At 35.3% G+C, this 18,051-nt stretch overlaps 1 protein-coding gene across 7 annotated transcripts in view; it reads right to left on the reverse strand.

Moving 5' to 3' along the window:
• acap3a (ArfGAP with coiled-coil, ankyrin repeat and PH domains 3a) overlaps positions 1-18,051 on the reverse strand; it is a 125,787-nt gene that overhangs the window by 35,445 nt on the left and 72,291 nt on the right. For 6 of the 7 annotated variants that reach the window (XR_005634040.1, XM_039755744.1, XM_039755745.1 and 3 more), the window contains exons 10-11: positions 17,303-17,314; positions 4,472-4,584 (exon numbers count right to left, since the gene is read on the reverse strand). Coding sequence is in view for 6 of the 7 variants with exons in the window: in XM_039755744.1 (XP_039611678.1) it covers positions 4,472-4,584; positions 17,303-17,314 (125 nt within the window). In the remaining variant the exon portion in view is untranslated. Of the gene's footprint in view, positions 1-4,471; positions 4,590-17,302; positions 17,315-18,051 lie in introns of all 7 variants that reach the window. The other variant, XM_039755743.1, reaches the window with a different exon arrangement.

The following is an 18,051-nucleotide window of genomic DNA, read 5'->3' on the forward strand; positions in this document are numbered from 1 at the left end:
ACCTAAGATCCCTGATTTGCGAGGCAAGCAGTGCAGCATAGTGGTTAAGTCTGTGGACTTCAAACCCTCAGGGTGTGGGTTCAAATCACATTAATGACACTGTATGACCATGAGGAAGTCACTTCACCTGCCTGTGCTCCAGCTGGAAAAACTAATTGAAATGCAACCAATTGCATCTCTCAGATGTAAAGCTGTAAGTCACCTTGGATAAAGGCATGAACCAAACAATAAGTAATAATAAGTAATTTTTCATTTTATGTTAAATCTGTTAAGCATACACAGAAGCAAAGAAAACTGCACATATCTTGTGATTTCTTTTGAAATTCTGTTGTGTAATGTTTGTTAACTTAGTAGGAGAATTTTGAATTGCTGTGAAGCTAAGGGTAACCTGGTCAGTCAAGCTATTATTAGTATTGCTGTAAAGTCTGGCACTCATCTAAATGCTCAAGTAGAATGCTTCAAGATCTGTATGTTTAGCGTCAGCTTAAAAAAAACAACATAATGAGGAAATAACTCAAAGATCATTACAATGCAAACTACATTCAGTGACTTCTTTTGCAAAATGTGTAGACTCACAGCCACTCAATATTTATATAAAATGGAAATCAGCAGTAACTTTAAATGTTCTGGACCTAAGGACCACAAAAATAAAATGAGTACATATATTTAAAATGTTTAAGCAGTTATGAGCAATTTTGTGTGGATTTTATATATGCATTACAGGCATGTGAAGTGTCCATTTCTCTTTGACCATGTAATTTTCTACACAGTGAAAGTCATCTTTTTGTGATAGGCTGTGTTTCAAGTGTCACTTTTGTTTGAAGGCTATGTCTGTGCATTCAGTCATAACCACTTAACTCTTCAACCACATCATGAGCAAAAACCAAAAATATTAATAATAAAGAGACATAAAAAGACATATATGGCACAAATGCACACGAAACACTTGAAACATTTAATGTATGTTTGAATATATTTGAATATATATGTATTTGAAAAATGAATATTCAATTCTTAGTCTAATATATAAAGCTGAGTATGCATTTTTAATCCTGTATGGAAAATTCACATGTCATGACCCAATTTGTATGGGGGAAGGCCATAATGTATGTTTCATTAGGAATTTGCCTGTATCTATGCTTTTAGGGAACTAATCCTAGGAGGCATTTTGGGACATGACATAAGTATGCAAAATTGCACTCCCATGTGGATTTAGTTAATGGAATTTTGGTTGGGGACAAAATTTTTCCTCTTGGAGAATTTATGTTGTTAACATTACTACATTTTATTCTACTCCAGCCAGCACCGGATACCCCTGCTAGTTTTATAGCATTTAAGAATAATAGCAAGTCTGCCCAACTTATGGTCAAGTTAATGTATTCTAATTTTCATCAGGTTCACTGGTAGATGGTGTATGCATGTCAAAAGAGCCCTGTTTGCAGCATCATTTTTATATTATTGAATAAAATATATTAATAATATTAATGCAATTCATATTGATACGTTTCCACATGGGTTCAGATAATACGTTTTTCAAGTAACATAATATCTTTAACTCTGAATGTAAGTAAGGAAAATCAGCTTTGGAATTACACCTTTTACTGTTTTAATACAAAGAAGATACATTTTCCTCCTCCACATCTACTTTAAAAAAAAAACAACTTTAAAACAAAATATTTTATTTATAAAAAAAGCCAGAAATTGCTTTTTTCATTGTTAAATCATCAGCAAAAACATGATTCAATAAAACGGGAAAGTGGAAATCCATCCAATTTGACAACCTTTATAGGAGCCAGCTTTACTACAGTATTTTTATCTATTTTTTAACCTAAAATCTATTATACATATATAATACTTAGCTATTTACTTATTCTAATCATTTCCTTGAGTGATTTCTTTGAATGAGTTTATCAATAAATAAGAACTCACATAATGACTTTTTTAGATGCAAAATATTTACATATTGTAAGTGCTTTCCTCTATTTTCAGAACAAGTTAATTAACATATTTAACTTGTTTAGGAAACACTGATATAAAGTTGTTCTATAATTGGTGTTTTCATTGACCTAAGCGTCAGACTACAATACTCTGCCGTGCACAACTTTAAAAGTATATTTATGAATAATCAGATCATAATATTTAAAAACAATATCCAATGGTAAAGCCACTCATTGAAAAGAATTGGAGGCATTTGTTTTGAGGAACACAAAATCTTTTTTTACACGATGATTTTTTGATTTCTAAAACTGTATTAATGGTGGCAATTGTTTTTATTTACATAGTGTTTTTCTCAAAACCAAGAATGCATTACACAATATACAAAAGCATAAAAAGTCAGAAACCAGTAATAGTAACAAAACAGAACAAAAATAAAACCAAATAATATATAACAAACAATACCGTCATACCAACAAAATCTAAGACTAAAGAAAATATTGATTAAACAGAAAGGATTTCTGTTTAGGCAGCACTGTGGCACAGTGGGTAGCGCTGCTGCCTCGCAGTTAGGAGACCCGGGTTCGCTTCCTGGGTCCTCCCTGCGTGGAGTTTGCATGTTCTCCCCGTGTCTGTGTGGGCTTCCTCCGGTTTCCTCCCACAGTCCAAAGACATGCAGGTTAGGTGCATTGGCGATCCTAAATTGTCCCTAGTGTGGGGGTGTGCCCTGCGGAGGGCTGGCACTTTGCCCGGGGTTTGTTTCCTGCCTTGCGCCCTGTGTTGGCTGGGATTGGCTCTGGCAGACCCCCCCGAGACCCTGTAGTTAGGATATAGCAGGTTGGAAAATGGATGGATGGATTCCTGTTCAGTTTTTAAAAAAGAAAATGAACAGCAGTCACAAAATTGTTGAGGTATAGAGTTTCAGTTGTGGGATCCCAGACATAGAATGATCTGTCTCCCCAGAAAGACAGTTTGGTATGTGGGACCATCAAAGTTCCAGTACCAGAGGACTTAAGGGAAGCTATGAGAGCAAGGTTACATTTGATACCTGAGTAAACAGACAGCTACAGTAAATAGCAAAGAACAGGAGCAATGTGTGTGAGAGCTCTAGGAGCTGTAGTACAGGTATATTGCAATCTAATGAGAATCAGCTTATGCAATCCTTTAAACTTATTTTAACAAGACGACTAGCAAATAGGGAGTTACAGTAGTCAAAAACCGAAAAAATGAGAAAATGTGTCTAATAAACAATGGTCAGTGATGAGTTATACAGTGAGGTTGACAATACTTGTTTTTGAAAAGTGAGCTTATATAAGGTTCTCAGGTAAGTGAGGAGTCAGCTTGTGAAAACAAAAGCAATACTTAATCAATGTTAATGTTCAACTCTGAAATTCTGGAGGCAACTGATTTGAAGGCAAATAATATTTCATAATAAGAAATGGGACCAAAAAAAAAAAACCGAGGCACAAGACTTAAGAAGAAAAGTAAGAGCAGGATTGAGCAATAGAGGTGAAGTTTGATTCTGTAATTTGGCTAGAGATATAGAGATAATCTGTAAAAAAATCAGTCCACACAGGCTTAGGAACTTTAGGGAGGTTGTCAAGGGAAAGTGAACCGCCACTAATTGTACAGGGTGGTCCAGATCTAATTATGCAATTTTCATTATGCTGTAACTTATTAAGTTTATTACATAGAAAATCACCCAAAAAATCCCGGACCATCGAGAAGTGTATGAACTGACGACATGAAGAATCGTCTTTGCACCGAACTGGAATCATCCCCGCATAAATTGAAGTCATTCAAGCAATCTGGATCTGCATAAGTAGACCTGGACCACCCTGTAGAGAATTGCTGATATATGTAACTGACTCTTTCCCCAAAAAAGCTGTATGACACATTTGACATTTCTTACCTGAACTTGGAGCAGATGATATAAGAGGTTGTCAGGTTTACCAATGAAATACTAGCACTGCATTTGATATATTCCTTCACACATGTGACTGTGGTGGAAGTATAATCAATAGCTGCAAGACTCTTTTCACTGCTTTGCTTAGTATGTGCAAGCTGCATAGCTGGGAACAATTTCAGTGGGGCCAATGGTACTGTAGTCACAACTTATTTTGTTATGCAGACAGGATTATATTTACTCATACAGTTTTTGGTTTGGTTTTGTTTTATTCTTCTTATTTTTATATTCTCTTTTTGAGAAAAACTGTTTGTTGAACTGCTGCTGAAGCACTTGTTATTGTGTGGTTGATGACTGTGTTGAACACAACTAGAAAGGTTTTATAAATAACATGGGCATAACTGCAGTGAAATATCAGAGATAAAAGAAAAGGTCATCATGACCAGTGTAAAAACAGTACCATGAAAAAAATGTCATCTATAAATGTTTTACCCTCCAATACACATAGTGCCCCATTAAATCTCCCTCAATTATGTATGACATTTCATCAAGGAACCAATGCATAATGGCTGGAAATAATATTTATAAAACACATGTTTTGCAATATTCATTGCAGAAACTAAAACTGACCTGTTCCAAGTCTTGAATGCATTGCTTGCTCTCTTGAACAGATACCCTTCCATGACCACACCATTGGGGGCGTCAACATTAAATTCAGCTTTGTAGTCATCATAGGAGAAGTCCTGCAAAGAAATAACCAAAACCCCTATTTGGTATTTAAAAAAAACCTGACATCACAGTAAATTATGTCTAATTAAAAGAGGGCCTGGGAGGTGCAGAATATATGACTAGGCTAAAACTTTATTTTCCTGAATGAATGAACAATATGCACATCATATAAAATCTCTGCAGTTTTTGTGTAACATTCATCCATCTATGTTCTGAATTCACTTTTCTAATATATGTCTGCAGGGTTTTTAAGACTACCAAAGTGGATCTTCCAAAAGAAAGAAAAACTGTAGAAAAGAAAATTTTTATTCTGCCTTTTTGTCTGATTCTATATTGGCTCCCCATTTTTTTAGCTATAACTAGTAGATAGCATTTTGACAAACCTTGTCCACGTTCAAGGGCAAATATTTTGTTTCTCATAACACTTAAAGGGCAAAAAAATAATATTTTGACATAACAGCCACATATTCCTCTATTCTCTAACAAGCCCTATTTAGTATTTAACTTCTGGAAATCACTAGGTAACCTAGTCCTAGACATCTGGTCCAAAATAATATGTCTAATTATTCTTAACTTCTTCCAATATAAGATAGTTTTGATAGCATTTCTAGATTTTAACAATAAATTTTAAGAAATTCATCCAGGAAGATCTCTGGAGGCATGGATTAATCTATTGGAATTTTAGATAAAGAAAACAAAGGCATTGCAGAAAAAAATTAAAACCAGCTTTTCAGAAAATATTCATACATTCTTCTTTTTCAGTTCTTGCAAAGCATAATATACTTCAGCTAAAAATTATTCATGCAGTACATATCTCATTTAAAATTTATCCAGGACAAAACCTGAATTGTGAACCAGCAAGATCATATGTTTTGGGAGTGCTAAAATCATTTTGACCTAAACCTTTTATATATAATTCTGACTCCCTTAGATTAAAAACACTCCTAAACCCTTAACAGTAATACTGCAAATAATGGCAGATGGGATAAAATAATATAAAAGAATATCTATTGTGGTATTTTATACTACATTGCTCACATAAACACTCATTTAGTTTAACTGGAAGAATGCTAAGGTGCTTCTCATAACTCAGTGGGAAAGTTATCAGTTAAACTATTTTAGGAAAACACAGTAATTGTCTCTCTGAGCAACAGCTGAAAAATGTTTAAGAAGTTGGCAACATTTAATTAATCTTATCATAATATAGCTTGCCTGGATTTGTGTTTAATACTTTTGTTATAATATATATTAGGATCAAACTTGTCATACAAGTCTGATGTAGGCAAGGGAAACAGGTTGCATTTTCTTTTAATTTTACCAGATTTCTCCTTGCTTGTTTTTTTAGTATTGGTTGTAAAGCTGTGTTGCTTACGAGTGTATATTTGATTTAATTATATGTTCTCTAAGGGTTGTTTTGTCCTCTTAAATAATATTAAATATTAGAGAATATAAGGATAGTTTTATACATGACTGTCTAAAGGTAGAATTAAAGGAATTAAAGGATTAAGTTAATAATACAGTTGGTCAAAATGTATCTAGCCATTTGAATGTTATAAATATTTACCACAAGGAAAATAACTGATTTATGGAACACATTTTAAACCTTAATCCCAACTATTCTTAAAAAGCACTAGTCCCCTGTGGCTTTCTCTCTGTCTCCTCATACCCATGTGATCTGCACAGTAGTGTCTCACCTAGAACATAAACTAGTCTTCTGCTTACTTCATCCCCTCTTATTCTTTAAAATGTCTTTGCTCCCTTTTACAGCTTACTTGATGTGTACATATCTCCACTCTTCATGCTCTCTATATACCATGAGACATATAGTATCTACATTTGAGATACCTTTACAACAGAGAATTCAACCTACATATTGAATGGTGCTGTAATGAAAATATCTTTATTGTTAACTACAGACAGTCAAGTAAGTGTGCCGTAAACCCTTCTTTACTACCAAGAATATACTAGAAGAATAAAAATATACTAGTCAAAGACAAAGGATGAAAGACAATAAAGATAAATCTAAAAAACATTTTTGGACAAATTTAATTAAATATTTGAAAAAACAAGGAAGTTATCAATGTCAACTGAAAAACAAACAAAAAGTATGAATTCACTCACCAGTATATAGTCCAAGCCACCAAATATTTTCATTTTAATGTTTATTCTCCAAAAACTGCAGCTCATAGGTTACAATAAAAACAAAAAACAAATTGACCTCCACCCCCCAAAAAGTGCCTAAAAATAGATTAATTTCCAGTTTTTCGTGGGAATAGCATAACTGCAAATACCAGAACACCTTAAGTTACTAGTCAAGCTCAAATGCTCCTGCTGCAGAAGCCATCTGCCGTCCCCCACTGCCTGATCTCACAACTCATTCATGCTAATTACCATACAGCTGGCACTATGAGATGAGTGAAAGTTTCAGAGACTTGGTCACGCTCAACTGACCCCTGTGACTGAGTTAAGACACCGCCCCTTCTAAGCAAGACTCCATCCACCAGAAACACTGGTTTTCACTGGCAGTGGACTAGAAACTTTACTGTTTGTACTTTATAGCTCCATCTGGTGAGCTTAAGTTCCATTTTAGTTCCTGCTCATTCAAGCAATTTGAACTCCACCTCCTCATAACACATCATGCCGAGCTATTTTAGAGCTGTAGCTACACAACAACAAACATGGAGTGATTAATTTTATATTCTGCATAATTAAACTGATGTGTGTATAAGATTGCCAAAGTAATGATATACAGTAAGATACTTCCTCTGGAATTCGGTAACAAGTACAGATGAAATGAAAATGAAAGAGTTGCTCACTCCCTAAAGTTTCTGATTTCAGCAATCTTCTTTTTTCCCCCAGTGATCCATTTTTATAGAATAAAATGAAATGTACACAAATAACAACTTTAACAGCAAAACAGTACCATATGGAAGAATGCCACATTCTTTCAATTAAACCTGTCCCTCTTTCATTTATTTACATACAGTTATTACACCTTAATTTTTTCCTTCAAATCATAAGAATATGTTCATTGTTCTTTCAACAGATTTTTTGCATGAACCAATAAAACATACACAGACAAATACAGCACTACAGTCATCTATAGTTTAGTTTTTTTTAATAATATTTACAAATAAATTGATATACAGTACCTAATAAGTCCACATTGACATCTAATAATCCTGAAAATTAGGACGACCTTGGTTTTCCTTTTGTCAACAAAAACTTTCCAGTCTGATCTAAAAACCATGGTCTGAGCAGTACCTTTAACATGCAATCTCCAAAGAGGCAGTGACTTGGTAAAGTATCATACACTGGTTTCACTGATTTGTGAGGCACAATGTATCAAATCAGAAATACAAAAAATTACACACACACACACACAGTTCCTTGCAAATACTGTATATGCAAACCCTTTACCAATTGTCTAATTTTACTAACAAATAGTACACTTAAACATTGTTTTCAATCATTTTTTATTTTAAACTCAAAAAATAAATTTTATTAATGTGATGTTGTTATTTTTGGGAAAAAAATCCTTAAGAAAAACAGGAAATATGCTGTCTATGTAAGTATTCGTCCTGTGCTCTGGAAGACCTAAGTTTACACAAGTCGAACTAAAAAGCCCACAATTAAGGGAGGTAACCTTGCCCACAACTCAGAAATACCACACTTATAGGTAAGTATGACAGTTGGTAGTATTATACTGTTGGGATGCTTTTCACGAGAGAATGGGAATCTGGTTAAAGTGAAAGAAAGAATGGATAGTGGAAAATACAAGCAAATACTGCAAAATAACATATTTCAGTCTCATAAATATACTATGCCTGAGGAAAAGTTCCTCTTTCAGCAGGGTAATGATCTCTTACACAAGGCCAAAGTAATGCTAGACTGGATCAATGGAAAAAAATGAATATTCTACAATGACCAAGTCAAAGACTTGATCTCAGTCCAATTGGGAATTCATGGCACTATTTGAAAATTACAGTACTTTATCAGCACTACCTGAAAAATGTGAATAATCTAGTCCAAATCTGATTTGAAAAATGAGTCAAAACCACTTCCAGACTGTGAGTAGAGCTGGTACATACTTACTCCAAAAACATATATTGTTATTGCTGCAAAAGACAATGCTACACATTTATATAAAGTTGAATACTTATGCAAATAGCATATTTCCTTTTTTCTTACATTTTTTATTGTATAAAACAAGATCACATAAAAGAAATTCTAATTGTGAGTTATCAAAGACAACAACATGTCAGAGTAGAATTTGTTATTTAGGAAAATGAAAAAGTTGATCAAGAGTCTGAATACTTTAGTAAGACAATATGTGTATATATATATATATATATATCTACTATATATATATATATATATATATATATATATATATATCTCTACTATATATATATATATATATCTACTATATATATATCTACTATATATATATATATATATATATATATCTACTATATATATATATATATATATATATATATATATATATATATATATATATAGTCACGCTTGGTCACAGATTTGCACAGAAACACAGGAGGTTGTAGAAAACAGGAATTTTATTCAAACACTGCAAACAAACATTTGTTTCTTTTTCAAAAGCTTAAATGTGCTCCATGACAAGTCAGAGATGACAGTTCCGCTAGGAGCAGAGAATGTCACAGAGAGAGAGAGAGAGAAAGATAAAAGCAAAACAATCAATTCCAAAACTGACAGGTGCTGCACAAGGCTTTTAAGTAAGCAGAGTACCGTGCGAGGGGGTTATCACGCGTTATAGCACAAGTGAGAAGGGTAAGGAGCAATGTGAAGGTAGACTGTGTTTCAGGGGTTTTCCCAGGGGCGTCTGTATCCTCTTGGGGTGCGATCACCCCTCCAGCTTACACCAGCTCAGCTTTATTCACATTCTTGTGAATCAAGCAACTATCTGTACCAAGTTCAGGTTCATGCAGCCGTGATAATGCGTCTGCATTGACGTGTTCAGAGCATGGCCAATGTTTTACTGTAATACTATAAGGTTGTAAGCCCAGAAATGCATGGCGGTGGCAGCATCATGTTGTGGGGGTGTTTTTCAGCTGCAGGGACAGGACGACTGGTTGCAATCGAGGGAAAGATGAATGCGACCAAGTACAGGGATATCCTGGACAAAAACCTTCTCCAGAGTGCTAAGGACCTCAGACTGGGCCGAAGGTTTACCTTCCAACAAGACAATGACCCTAAGCACACAGCTAAAATAACGAAGGAGTGGCTTTACAACAACTCTGTGACTGTGCTTGAATGGCCCAGCCAGAGCCCTGACTTAAACCCAATTGAGCATCTCTGGAGAGACCTAAAAATGGCTGTCCATCAACGTTTACCATCCAACCTGACAGAACTGGAGAGGATCTGCAAGGAGGAATGGAAGAGGATCCCCAAATCCAGGTGTGAAAAACTTGTTGCATCTTTCCCAAGAAGACTCATGGCTGTATTAGCTCAAAAGGGCGCTTCTACTAAATACTGAGCAAAGGGTCTGAATACTTAGGACCATGTGATATTTCAGTTTTTCTTTTTTAATAAATCTGCAACAATTTCAAAAATTCTTCTTTTTGTCTGTCAATATGGGGTGCTGTGTGTACATTAATGAGGAAAAAAATAAATTGAAATGATTTTAGCAAATGGCTGCAATATAACAAAGAGTGAAAAATTGAAGGGGGTCTGAATACTTTCCGTACCCACTGTATATACACATACATACACACACAGTCATATGAACAAGTTTGGAAACCCCTCTTAATTCTTTGGATTTTTGTTTATTATTGGCTGAGCTTTAAAAGTAGCAATTTCCTTTTAATATATGACATGCCTTATGGAGACAGTAGTACTGCTGCAGTGACATTAAGTTTATTGGATTAACAGAAATTATGCAATATACATCATAACATAATTAGACAGGTGCATAAATTTGGGCACCCCAACAGAGATATTACATCAATACTTTGTTGTGCCTCCTTTTGCAAATATAACAGCTTCTAGACGCCTCCTATAGCATTTGATGAGTGTCTGGATTCTGGATGGAGGTATTTTTGACCATTCTTCCATACAAAATCTCTGCAGTTCAGTTAAATTTGATGGCTGCCGAGCATGGACAGCCTGCTTCAAATCATCCCATAGATTTTCAATTATATTCAAGCCAGGGGACTGTGACGGCCATTACAGAACATTGTACTTCTCCCTCTGCATGAATGCCTTTATAGATTTTGAACTGTGTTTTGGGTCATTGTTGGAATATCCAACCCCTGTGTAACTTCAACTTGCTTGAACATTATATTGAAGAATTTGTTGATTTTGGGTTGAATTCTTCCGACCCTCGACTTTAACAAGGGCCCCAGTCCCTGACCTAGCCACACAGCCCCACAGCATGATGGAACCTCCACCAAATTTGACAGTAGTTAGCAGGTGTTTTTCTTGGAATGCGGTGTTCTTCTTCCGCCATGCAAAGTGCTTGTTATGACCAAATAACTCCATTTTTGTCTCATCAGTCCAAAGCACTTAGTTCCAAAATAAATCTGGCTTGTCTAAATGAGCATTTGCATACAACAAGCAACTCTGTTTATGGTGTGAGTGCAGAAAGGGCTTCTTTCTCATCACCCTGCAATACAGATGTTCTTTGCGCAAATTGCTCTGAATTGTAGAACGATGTACAGATACACCATCTGCAGCAAGATGTTCTTGCAGGTCTTTGGAGGTGATCTGTGGGTTGTCTGTAACCATTCTCACAATCCTGCGCATATGTTGCTCCTGTATTTTTCTTGGCCTGCCAGACCTGGGTTTAACAGCAACTGTGCCTGTGGCCTTCCATTTCCTTATTACATTCCTTATACTTGAAACTGACAGTGTAAACTTCTTAGATAGCTTTTTGTAGCCTTCCTCTAAACCATGATACTGAACAATCTTTGCTTTCAGATCTTTTGGGAGTTGCTTTAAGGATCCCATGCTGTAACTCTTCAGAGGAGAGTCAAAGGGAAGCACAACTTGCGATAGATAGATAGATAGATAGATAGATAGATAGATAGATAGATAGATAGATAGATAGATAGATAGATAGATAGATAGATAGATAGATCAAACTACTTACAAAAGTTTACATTGACAATCGTGTTAGGTTAATTTTAAAATGTTTCCTTTTCTTAGCACAAGCACAGCTGAGAAGCTTTGATGCATGTGCTCCATAACACGTTAAAAAAATAATGCACTTAATCACACTTTGCATTCCAAGCAAAGGGAAACTTCTGTCAATGCATGATTTCCTGGTACACCGATTTCATTGATGCACACATCAGAGCTACAAAAATGTAACAGTTGGAAGAAAGCGTTACTACGACTGATTGGAGGAAAATTTCATTTCAAAAGACTACCCGACGGAAGCCTTGATAAAAGCGTGGTTTTGTACACACATATATATATATATATATATATATATATATATATATGTATATATATGTAGATGTATATGTATATATACTGTATATATGTGTGTATATATATATATATGTTTATGTGTGTGTATATATATATATATATATATATATATATATATATATATATATATATATATATATATATATATATATATATATATATATATATATATATATGATAGCAACACTTCATTACTTCTTTAACACACTACTTCTCACTGCAAAGCGGGTATTTTGCTATATTATATACTGTGTATATATATATATATATATATATATATATATATATATATATTTGAATGACCTCCAAAGAGCGCGGAGACTTGATCACGTGAATGTGTCTGCAAAAAGTAGCGTCTCCTGCCCTGCAAAAGTCGAGCAGCTGGCGCGCGCGCATAGTTGTGCCTGCCTTTGAGACGCTGACTGCGCTTCTGCGCACTTTTAATTTTTTTCATCCTCCCCCTGAGCTATAGCCCGTACAAGTACAAACACGGGACCCCTTTTCTACACCGTGGCAAACTAATATTAAGGCGCTTCGCACTTTCGTTTGCACGTATACGATTATGAGGTTGTCAGCTCGGATTATGAAGACACGCACAGGAGTGGAGGACCAACAGTGCCATCACAGCCGATTAATGGCAGGGACGTCTCACCAGTCTACACAAGACCCACGCGACTGTCCCCAAAAGGCTCATATCGTCAGCGAACATCTCTCTACACTATATAAAAAAAAAGGCAACTTTCCTTTCTTTACACCTTTTTTCCATTTATCCCAAACCAAAGCCTTTCTCTCTTAACACTGCAGAGGACACAAAACTAATTTTCTTTAATTGCTGGTAATGCCGGTAAGGCACATTACCAGAGGCAGAAATTTGAACGTTCACATAGAAAATGTAATTTCTATACCACAGCCGTCGTGCAGCGCCTTTCAAAAGGGATCTACTACCAATAGATGATCCATATACATTTTAGCTGCTGTTAGTACTACTAACCTGTTCTGTTACACCGTCTTTAAAATGTAGTTTACCCGCAACCACTCCAGCAGTGCTCAATGTACCTTTACTTCTTAAAACGTTAATGTTTTACTGTTTAATAACTTATAGACTACATTGTATTATTTTTCCCTTGCACTCAGTGACCAAAGCTATACACACACATATAGACACATACATATATATACACATACAGGTGCCGGTCATAAAATTAGAATATCATGACAAAGTTGATTTATTTCAGTAATTCCATTCAAAAAGTGAAACTTGTATATTAGATTCATTCATTACACACAGACTGAAGTATTTCAAATCTTTATTTCTTTTAATTTTGATGATTATAACTGACAACTAATGAAAGTCCCAAATTCAGTATCTCGGAAAATTAGAATATCAATTAAGACCAATGCAAAAAAAGGATTTTTAGAAATGTTGGCCAACTGAAAGGTATGAACATGAAAAGTATGAGCATGTACAGCACTCAATATTTAGTTGGGGCTCCTCTGGCCTGGATTACTGCAGAAATGCAGCATGGCATGGAGTCGATCAGTCTGTGGCACTGCTCAGGTGTTATGAGAGCCCATGTTGCTCTGATAGTGGCCTTCAGCTCTTCTGAATTGTTGGGTCTGGCGTATTGCATCTTCCTCTTCACAATACCCCATAGATTTTCTATGGGGCTAAGGTCAGGCAAGTTTGCTGGCCAAACAAGAACAGGGATACCATGGTCCTTAAACCAGGTACTGGTACTTTTGGTACTTTGTGCAGGTGCCAGGTCCTGTTGGAAAATAAAATCTGCATCTCCATAAAGTTCGTCAGCAGCAGGAAGCATGAAGTGCTCTAAAACTTCCTGGTAGATGGCTGTGTTGACCTTGGACCTCAGAAAACACAATGGACCAACACTAGCAGATGACATGGCACCCAAACCATCAGTGACTTTACACTGGCCTCAAACAATGTGGATTCTGTGCCTCTCCTCTCTTTCTCCAGACTCTGGGACCTTGATTTCCAAAGGAAATGCAAAATTTACTTTCATCAGAGAACATAACTTTGGACCACTCAGCAGCAGTTTTGTCTTTAGCCCAGGCGAGACGCTTCTGATGCTGTCTCTTGTTCAAGACTGGCTTGACACAAGGAATGCGACAGCTGAAACCCATGTCTTGCATACGTCTGTGTGTGGTGGTTTTTGAAGCACTGACTCCAGCTGCAGTCCATTCTTTGTGAATCTCCTCCACAGTTTTGAATGGGTTTTGTTTCACAATCCCCTCCAGGGTGCGGTTATCCCTATTGCTTGTACACTTTTTTCTACGACATCTTGTCCTTCCCTTCGCCTCTCTATTAATGTACTTGGACACAGAGCTCTGTGAACAGCCAGCCTCTTTAGCAATGACCTTTTGTGTCTTGTCCTCCTTGTGCAAGGTGTCAATGGTCGTCTTTTGAACAACTGTCAAGTCAGCAGTCTTCCCCATGATTGTGTAGCCTACAGAACTAGACTGAGAGACCATTTAAAGGCTTTTGCAGGTGTTTTGAGTTAATTAGCTGATTAGAGTGTGGCACCAGGTATCTTCTATATTGTACCTTTTCACAATATTCTTATTTTCTGAGACTTTCATTAGTTGTCAGTTATAATCATCAAAATTAAAAGAAATAAACATTTGAAATACATCAGTTTGTGTGTAATGAATGAATCTAATATACAAGTTTCACTTTTTGAATGGAATTACTGAAATAAATCAACTTTGTCATGATATTCTAATTTTATGACCGGCACCTGTATATATACCTGTGTGTATGTTTGTATGTATGTATGTATGTATGTATGTATGTATGTATGTATGTATGTATGTATGTATATATATATATATATACACACACACCCATCTACATTGTATATATATATACACACACACACACACACACACATACATACATACATACACACACACACATATATAATTTGTGTGAGTGTATGTATGTATGTATGTATATATGTATGTATGTATGTATATATATGTAGACTCAAACCGATTATGACAGCAGCAATCCAATGTGTGAGAAAACAGTAAAAAGGAGGCATGTCAGACGTTGTGGTACATTTTCTGATGCAGCTAGACGAAAACAACTTTGGACAGCATTTTTTCACTTGCGCCACCACCACCTACTCAAAGCATCATGATGCTCCAACATTGATGGGACTAAAAGCCAGAAGTCTACGTGACCATCATCATCAAGTCCTTCCATGAAAACCCTAAATACAAAGAGGACTGTTTGATTTTTGTTAGGTAGATTGCCCAGAGGGGACTGGACGGTCTCTTGGTCTGGAATCCCTACAGATTTTATTTTTTTTCTCGAGCCTTTGGAGTTTTTTTTGTTTTTCTGTCCACCTGGCCATCGGACCTTACTTATTCTATGTTAATTAATGTTGACTTGTGTTTATTTTTTATTGTGCCTTCTATTTTTCTATTCTTCATTTTGTAAAGCACTTTGAGCTACATTTTTTTGTATGAAAATGTGCTATATAAATAAATGTTGATTGATTGATTGTGACGCTGCCGCCAAATACACAAAACAATTACTTTGACAATCATGTTACGTTATTTTTAAAATGTTTCCTTTTCTTTTTCATAACTTCTTTAACACGACTTAGCTGCGCGTGGGTATTTTGCTATATATATATATATATATATATATATATATATATATATATATATATATATATATATATATGACAGCAACACTCATAACAGTGACAAAACAATTACATTGACAATCATGTTACGTTATTTTCAAAATGTTTCCTTTTCTTTCCTTCTTTAACACACTACTTCTCCACTGCGAAGCGTGGGTATTTTGCTAGTATACTAATAAAAGGCAAAGCTCTCACTCACTCATCACTAATTCTCCAACTTCCTGTGTAGGTAGAAGGCTGACATTTGACAGGCTTATTCCTTACAGCTTACTTACAAAAGTTAAGCAGGTTTCATTTCGAAATTCTACACATAACGGTCATAACGGTCGATAACGGTCGACAACATTCACCATGTTGAACTTTCTTATTTATGGCCCCATCTTCACGGATTTTGGTAGGCGGCTTCCTTGCGCTAACCAAAACCGATGTACATACTTATTTCGGTAGTATGACGCCACTGTCGGCCACCAAGTTGGAGAATTTGTGACGAGTGAGTGAGTGAGTGAGTCAGTCAGTCAGTGAGGGCTTTGTGTTTTATTAGTATAGATATAGGGTGGTCCAGATATAATTATGCAATTTTCATTACGCTATAACTTATTAAGTTTATTACATAGAAAATAACCTGAAAAATCCTGGACCATCGAGAAGTGTGTGAACTGACGACATGAAGAACTGTCTTCGCGCCGAACTGGAATCGTCCCCACAGAAATCAAAATCATCCAGATGATCTGGATCTGCATAATTAAATCTGGACCACCCTGTATATACAGGGGTGGGTAAAAGTAGGTTTACAGTTCTTTGTATGAAAAAAGAAACAGGTTATGAATGCTACACTCAAGAACACTTTAATAATAATAAGAAGTAGAAGAAGACAAATAATACAATAATTAATAAATATTACAAGAATAAACTCTGTATTTTGCATACAACTATAAACCTACTTTTGCCCACCTCTGTATATATTAATTAAAAATATAAAATGAGTCATTACTGTCTCATGTACAGAGTACAGTAAAATTCCTACCTATATGTGCTAATCAACATGCAACACATCACCACTCTTTAACACCATAATTACTGATTGAACTTTCTTTTAACCAACTTCCATCTCTGTCTTTCTGTTCGAATTCAGGTTCTTATTATCAACCATCTACACTTCAGTCACATCCCCTATGAATGCTTAAACAGACAACTTACATTTTTCCATTTTTACTTCTTACTCATATTCAGCAAGCCAGAAAGTGGACTGTTCTTTCTAATTTGGACAAAGTAACCTCAAAAATGGAAAGCTCATCTGTAGCTGTAATGCAAGCTCAACATCAGCTTTGGCTAAAAATGCCTTCAAAGCTGGGTCAACAAATAAATGCATGCATATATGCAGTATGTATGAATGTATATATAACACAAACATATATTAGTAAGCAGTTAAACATCTGACACTTGCTAAAGGGTGCTTGACAAGGATCAATGATTCTGATGCTTACAGGCATAACAAATATATCAACATAATTATGAAAATTATGAAACAATTAAGCAAATGGACATACTGTATTATAAGTAATAAATTAGAATGACATACCTGCATCAGGGTCTGGAGAGCCACATTCATAAAAAACAAAATAAGAGAGACACATTAGATTCTAAACAGTTTAAAAAACAACATCAAAGTGTAGAAAAATAAAAATAGCAGCAAGTAGAAGTGGTCCTATATATACATGAAAGAAAAGGCAAACAACTATTTTCTGTGTAGCATTGCCATCTGATAATCTATGACAGTCTGTTTCTTAATGTTAGGGAAAAAAAATTAAAAGCACATTTTTTTATACTTTATGCTGAAAGTTACAGAGAAAACAATCTACTACAAAATGAAGATCCAAGTGGAAATGCCAACAGGCAGTAAGGACATATATTTACTCCAGCAGGACCTTTTGATGTTCTTTTCTGTATTTGAAGATTATTAACCACTGATTATGCATCCACAGCTGACAGTTAGACCTATCAGCTAAAACTCTGAGCATAGAATGAACTACAAATTTAAGTTTCTACACTGGTGAATTATATGAGCCAGAGAATATGGCTAATTCTAAATTAAAAACACAGTTTTTGTTTGTTTCACTTCTGTTTATTGGAAGTAAAATGTGATATGTAATAACTAAATGTTTATATCAAATAAAGACTGACTGAGCTTTAAAGTCTGTGAACAAAGTTTTTCCATGTATATTTAATGAATAAAAGGTTGCATACTAATGCCAAAAGGTACCCATCATACCTTTTTACACTATTGCTATTTTCTGAAACATGCCATGCTTTTCCCAGGTTCATATATTT

Source organism: Polypterus senegalus, chromosome 6 (assembly GCF_016835505.1).
Source record: "Polypterus senegalus isolate Bchr_013 chromosome 6, ASM1683550v1, whole genome shotgun sequence".
In the NCBI taxonomy this organism is placed as follows: domain Eukaryota; kingdom Metazoa; phylum Chordata; class Cladistia; order Polypteriformes; family Polypteridae; genus Polypterus; species Polypterus senegalus.